At 53.0% G+C, this 6,041-nt stretch overlaps 3 protein-coding genes across 3 annotated transcripts; all 3 read right to left on the bottom strand.

Annotated features, from left to right (window-relative positions):
* Positions 1-44: 44 nt before the first annotated feature.
* CSUI_006467 (uncharacterized protein) lies at positions 45-2,029 on the bottom strand. Its single transcript, XM_068066626.1, has one exon. The coding sequence runs from the start codon at positions 1,953-1,955 to the stop codon at positions 1,662-1,664; it is 294 nt and encodes a 97-aa protein (XP_067921398.1). The 5' UTR covers positions 1,956-2,029; the 3' UTR covers positions 45-1,661.
* A 58-nt stretch (positions 2,030-2,087) lies between these two features.
* On the bottom strand, positions 2,088-3,131 carry CSUI_006466 (uncharacterized protein). Its single transcript, XM_068066625.1, has one exon. It carries the CDS (start codon positions 2,443-2,445, stop codon positions 2,269-2,271), a length of 177 nt encoding a protein of 58 aa, XP_067921397.1. The 5' UTR covers positions 2,446-3,131; the 3' UTR covers positions 2,088-2,268.
* Positions 3,132-5,418: 2,287 nt separating this feature from the next.
* On the bottom strand, positions 5,419-5,894 carry CSUI_006465 (uncharacterized protein; the record flags this gene model as incomplete). The annotated part of the gene is made up of 1 exon (XM_068066624.1): positions 5,419-5,894. A coding segment is annotated over one exon (120 nt), but the record flags the coding sequence as incomplete, so codon positions are not given.
* Positions 5,895-6,041: the final 147 nt, after the last annotated feature.

Below are 6,041 nucleotides of genomic sequence, written 5' to 3'. Positions count from 1 at the left end.
AGCGTTGCGCATGATGGAATTAGCCTGCGCACACCTAAAATTAGGAATATTACTAACGACATGCAAGGTTTACAAGAAAGAGGAAGAAAAGACATCTATAACGCAAGGAAAGAGATACGGAAAAAAAAGTTCCCCCCCGGCCCTGCCAACCGCCGCGCGTCCTCTGCGGTCACCGGCGTGCGGCCGAGGGGCCCGACGCTCCGTAGGCAAATTCAACCGACCGTCCGTACGCAACACGCCACCACGATAGCATCAAAAAAGGTCAGTCTACATAGCACACTCATCACAAAATACAACAGTAGGGTAACAGAGAAAAGTCAAACTTGCATAGCACAGTCCGCACATTCCTGACCACCGCTGCTAGACCACAGGGGTCATGCACGTAAGTGCTAAAACACGCGGGGCTGTCATAACGATCTTTTGTGGTGAGCTGCCATAGGGTACTCTATGACAGCCCACCACAAAAGACCATTCACGATTGGCACCACAGCAGACTGGCCGGACACTCGGAGGGCTCACGAAAGAGACCAAAAACACGACACCAAGGCCTTACAGAAACGCGGATGTCGGAGATTCTCCTTTCTTCACCGAAGGCATCTTTCAAAGAAAGGAAAAAATACCCCGCTTTTCAGAAAAAGTTCCTCTCTCCCCTTGTAGACGACTGTTACAGTCGTCATACTGCAGTGCGAGGGGCTGTCCCCGAAGCGGCTAGCTTGGTGTCGTCGACGGGCGCTGAAGCGTTTTGTTTTGTTCCCCATTTTTCTTTTTTTCTTTTTTGCGAGATGTGTACAGCATTGAATGGGGATGAAGAAATACATACATATATTGCCCCAGAAGAGGGAGAAAGAGACGTCCACACAAACCCCGGTTTCCACCGCACACGCTCCGTGGCGGCCGCCGTCGGGTGTCTACTCCGGCCGTTGGCCCGAGGTACCGACACTCCGGCTATCTTCTCTATTGATAATCAGTCACCAAACATACACAAGACACACAGATGAGTGTGATACCGCGCAGTGCGGCAATCTTTTCGTCCAATACGACGCCGGGGCTACCTTCGTTGCGCTTCCCTCCGATAGTCAAGGACAAGGCCTGGCCCGAGCACGCAATACGACACGCACCGCGCGGCCGCCGCCCTCACTCCGCTGCCATAATACACCCCGGCGCCTGTGGCAGCCCCTCCTTGGGTCACAGGCAGAGACGACTAAGCTGAGGTCACCTCCTGTTTGCAAACAAAAATCAACAGTCATGCGAACCCGCCACCCAAATTCCGTCTTCCTTGGTACCGTGTGAAACCTGACCTTACACTTTAGCCCTCCGTAGTTCGGCACTTCGGGAAAATGAATCATGGGGACGACTAAAAATTAGGCTCGTCTCCAGAAGCCTTACTGCCTGTTCACCAGGAAAGAAGTTCAAGAAGTTACTAAGACCCCTGATGCGCCCAAATCCAGTTTCTCTCACTCTCGTTTACTCCTTCCTCGCAGCTGCTTTTCTATAGCTACAGGTGACGGGATCTGTCAGCAACGTTGCTGCGACCCTCCTTCACAGGTCTGACGTACAGCCCGTAATTGGTTCACCACAAGCTGTTCCGCGAAATGCTTCTAGCGTGCAGTAGTTTCCCCAGCAAAGGAAATCCTCCCTTGTCGGCGAGACGTCCACTCAGTTCATCGCGGTTCAGGTTCCACTTCTCGCCAGACGTGACGCGCGAGCGCACACCACTGAAGTTGACAGGCAAGAGACCACCACACGGGCGAACTTAGGACCCCACGCACCAAAGAGCTGACGCATTCCCGGAAGCGTCCCAGGTGTTGGATCAGCCCACACTCCCTCTCCTCCCGGGCAACGCCCAACGCACGCCAGGAAGCCGAGGGGTCATGTTGTGCCCACGCACATCCGAAAGTGCCGGATAACACAGAACCAGGCGCCCAGCTCTCTACTGAGCGCATCCCATGAAGCATACGACCGCAAACGCCAGCGCGTGGCAGCGCGCGACGCGCATTTGAAACAAACGGAAGTGTAACGGTAATGGATTGGCGGCGCAATGAAGCGTCGACTCTCGACAGGCAACCGGCTACAGCACTGTCCGAAAGCGCCGAAGTCCACCCGTGATCCCTTCCAGACACATCCCCAAGCGCCCAGGAACCATTAACGGGATCCATTCGGACTCGTCCTTAAGGCGCCCGCGTAATGGCCAAGCGCCAGACAGCGAAAGATGACGGTAGAGTTCCAAGAAGTCACAAGGGGTTTCCCGAACCAGTCACTGGGTGCCAGTCAGGAGTGGCGCATGACACCTCCGATTTTCCTCAAGGGGAAAAAGGTGTCACAACCGATCGTCTTGACATGAAAGGTCAGAAACCAGTCTTGCTCATAGATGCATTGTGACGCATCTACGCGCAAGACGGGTCTCTGACCATACATAGTACCAGTAATGCTCGGATCTGGCTTCATGATCTCTGCACTGGCACATCCAGTGTACGACAGAACAAGACGTTTCACCCTTGGCGGGGAAGCCGTAGTCGATGCGTCCGCCGTGATCGTCTCTGTGTTCTGGTCTATGCGGAGGCAATGAATTATGAGATTTGTTTAGAGTGTCTTCGAAACAAGGTGACTCGGATTGACAAAGAGGGAACGTCAGGCTATTAGCTACCGAGCCTCATGGCAGCGGTAAGGTCGCGGACTGTAGACTGGGTAGTCCTGGGTCCGGCTGCTGCCCCTGCCCATACTGTCGTAGCGGTATCACCCACGGCTCCCGACCAGGTTGCGCCGCGGTCGGTTCCCTGCAGGGCTTATTGGCGCAGCGCTAACGCCGGCGTGCTCGTGTCACAAACATGGCCTAAAAACACGCAGGTCGAAAGGTTTGTGACGTAAGTCAGGCAGTCTTATACACTGTCGGAAGAATGGTCTTATTACAACCGCCTGGAGAGAATCAATTCAATTGAAGTCAATTTCCGCACGCTCAAATTTCTGTGTCCGTTCACACAATCCGTAACTTCATCCAACCAAAGCGCCATGCCATCCACAGAGTAGACGTCTGAATTAGAAACAAACAGTCTGTTGCTTGAGAATGGATTTTGAAGAAGGCCCAAGACACAGGAGCAACACGGAACTAGCCACGGCCACGTTTAAGGTCACCGTAGAACGCGGCGGGGAGGTAATTGCCTTGATTGACTCAGGGGCAGCAACGAACGTGACGAACCCCAAACTCGTAGCAAAATGGGCAATATCCACGTCACGGTCCAACAAATCATGAACGACCCTAACGGCGGATGCATCACCTACGCGGTGCAGTGCGGTAACCGCACAGGCCGACATGATACTGTTTTTTGGCCGCCAATCCTGGATCACCGCCTTACGCATTCAGCTGAATGGGATCGAGTGCTGACGACGCCATTTTTACACGGTGGCACGTTGGGATACCCCGCAGTTTAAAATGCTATGAGGAAGTGATGGTTATCAGGATCCTACAACGCGGGGTTTAGACGAGGCCAAGCTGCCCAGAATACCGGTTCTGCTAAAAGGGAAGCGAAGGCTAGCCTTGCTAGACAGGGGGGCGGTGGCCAGCGTAATGGATAAAGCCCCCTGCAAAATCTATGGGAAGCCTTGAGACCAATCAGGACGGGAAAGCCCGCTCTGTTCTGCTACGGGGACACAAATACTAGTATTCGAGGAATTATATCAGGTCGGGCTGCATGTAGGTCGGGTATGCACAATGGAGGACTTTCATGTCGGGGAGACCACCGAACAATTGATCACAGGGCTCCCGTTCCTCCTATGAATCAAGGTATCACGGACTATTTGAGACGGGAAGGAGAGCGCTTGATACCCCACAATTTCCGATTCTAAGGAGGCCAAGCCCAGCGCACCGGCCCCTCCAACACCTGTAAAAGATACTTCCGTGACGGCAACCGTGTGTCAACCACGTCGACAAGACCCAAACAACGGAAGGCGTCAGAAGAGCGCAGGAATCAAAACGGAGCGCGAGACCAGGCAGAGCTCATGCTATGGCCGGGATAGGTCATCGGGAAACCACGGAAACAGACGCAAGTCCTGCTTCAAATTTTGAAACGGGGTGGAAGACCCAGTATAAGAACGAGCGAGTACAACTACCGAACCAGAAGGTCCAGTCCCGGGAGCAGGAGGTACTACTGATAACACACGTCCGACCTGGCATAAGACGAGAACAGGGGGAAACTGGTCACAAAAGGGTAATAGCGGGGAACGGCTCTAACAGGAGCAAGAACGAGACACGGCGGGAAGACCAGGGGGCGTCAAGGTCTGTTCGACGGTCCAGTGAAGAAAGTGGATCAGAAAGGGGGAAGTTGAATGGGTAGGGGCCGCGAGACTACAAGCAGGCCAGGTCCAAGGGAAGGACCCGGAGTTCGACAGAAAGGGAACTGGAATCAACGCGGTTGTACCTGAGGAGATAGACCCGGGGAAAGAACAGGAGCCGGAGGATATACAACGTTGACTGGAAGAATCTGAAGACGTACTACAGGCCACCCCGGGGCGTAGGGTACCATAACGTCATCAGTTTGCATGAGATTCCCTTTGTCCCTAGGAAACTGCCAGCTTACCGCAATAAATGCTATGATGTCACGGGGGATCACCTGAGAAAACTGAGGGACCAAGTGAAGAAGCTTATGGATAAAGTACTAACAATTCCATCATCTTCCCTTATACGAGCCCCGTGTTTCTTCAAGAAGCAGGATGGCTCGTGGCGGACGGCGATCGATTGTCGCGCTTCGAATGGCATCTCGACCAGTATGAGTTTCTAACGCCCCGTTCAGGCTGTCGCACTTGTGGCGACTGCTCCGTAGGTAATCACGACAGACGACTAAATTGTGGTCGTTTCCAGAAAGCTCACAGCCTGTCCACCGAACAAAAACCGGAAAGAAACTGGAACCCGGCCTGCAGCGTCCCCCCGTTCAACCGCTATCAGATTTGGATCCAACGCCCACACACCTACTTTTCCTAGTTCTGACCCCCATGTATGACCCACATGACACGTAATCTCTGGTTCGGTTTTCACCCCGATACTATCTGGGCTCCGCAGCTATACTTTCGAAACTTCGCCTGCGGTACGCCGCAGGAGACGTCTCGCGCCACCGCCGCGGTCGCTCCCGCGGGAAATCGAAGCGCCTGTGGCGATCCCTCCGTACGTAAAAAGTGAAAAAGAAACTACCTGTGTACCCTAGTTCGTGTCCGCAAAAAAACAATTGACAAATGAGTGGAATCGGTACTGCCCGAAAGTCGCGGTTTCCTACCATCGTGTGGATTTCAACCCTGTACTTCTCCTCTCTCCGGTAGTCACGCGTTCACGAATAAGCTTGGAACATGTGGGACAGCCCCTGTCTGGAGACTGCCGCGTCTACTCAGACATTACCACCCGTGTCAGGTGGAAGACGAGGAAGATATATATGATGTATATAGAGAGGTCTATTCATATGAAAGGTATATACGTGTCTATAGCTATCTATACCTACTGATACATACTCTTTCATCTTGTGACGTACAGCCTAGGGGTTTCACTTCGAACGCTGTCCCGTGAGAACCCCTCTCTCGTGCGCTCAGTGATGAAATTCTTCTTCCGTTGAAAATTCCTTTCCCTTGACCGGATAGGACGCAGCGATCACTGAGATGCCACGCTAGTTATGACGCTTATGTCCATGGAGGGCTATCACATGCAAGGATGGCACTGCCATGCGAAGAATCCAAACCGTCGAGAAAACGAATTCCAACAGTCGAGTTCTGTATCGTCCATCTGCAACACGGTATTGCTATTTACTCTCACGCGAACTCACGCAAGATTTGACGCAACTTGCAACAAGGATTCGATCCTCATGTCTCACAATGTCAAACGTCTTGCCACAAAACCGTATGACAGCACAGCCCAAAACGCTGTCGTCACACGAAACGACTGTAAACCCTAGCAGATCTCAACGGCTGTCGTTGTCACGAACAAGACACGCTACGCCAGCAGTACATCTCAAGTACTGTCAAGTTCAACGCGGACAACACATTGCCCGTGCTGCCGGCACCTCCCT

The sequence above is a fragment of the Cystoisospora suis genome (assembly GCF_002600585.1).
Source record: "Cystoisospora suis strain Wien I chromosome Unknown contig_3279, whole genome shotgun sequence".
NCBI classification, from domain to species: Eukaryota; Apicomplexa; class Conoidasida; order Eucoccidiorida; family Sarcocystidae; genus Cystoisospora; species Cystoisospora suis.
The sequence above is the reverse complement of the archived record's forward strand: the minus strand, read 5'-3'. Positions and strand labels throughout refer to the sequence as shown.

What these genes read in the sequence shown, in the direction of transcription:
- CSUI_006467 (XM_068066626.1), bottom strand. Translation starts at nt 1,955, where the DNA reads ATGCTTCATGGGATGCGCTCAGTAGAGAGCTGGGCGCCTGGTTCTGTG.
- CSUI_006466 (XM_068066625.1), bottom strand. Translation starts at nt 2,445, where the DNA reads ATGAAGCCAGATCCGAGCATTACTGGTACTATGTATGGTCAGAGACCC.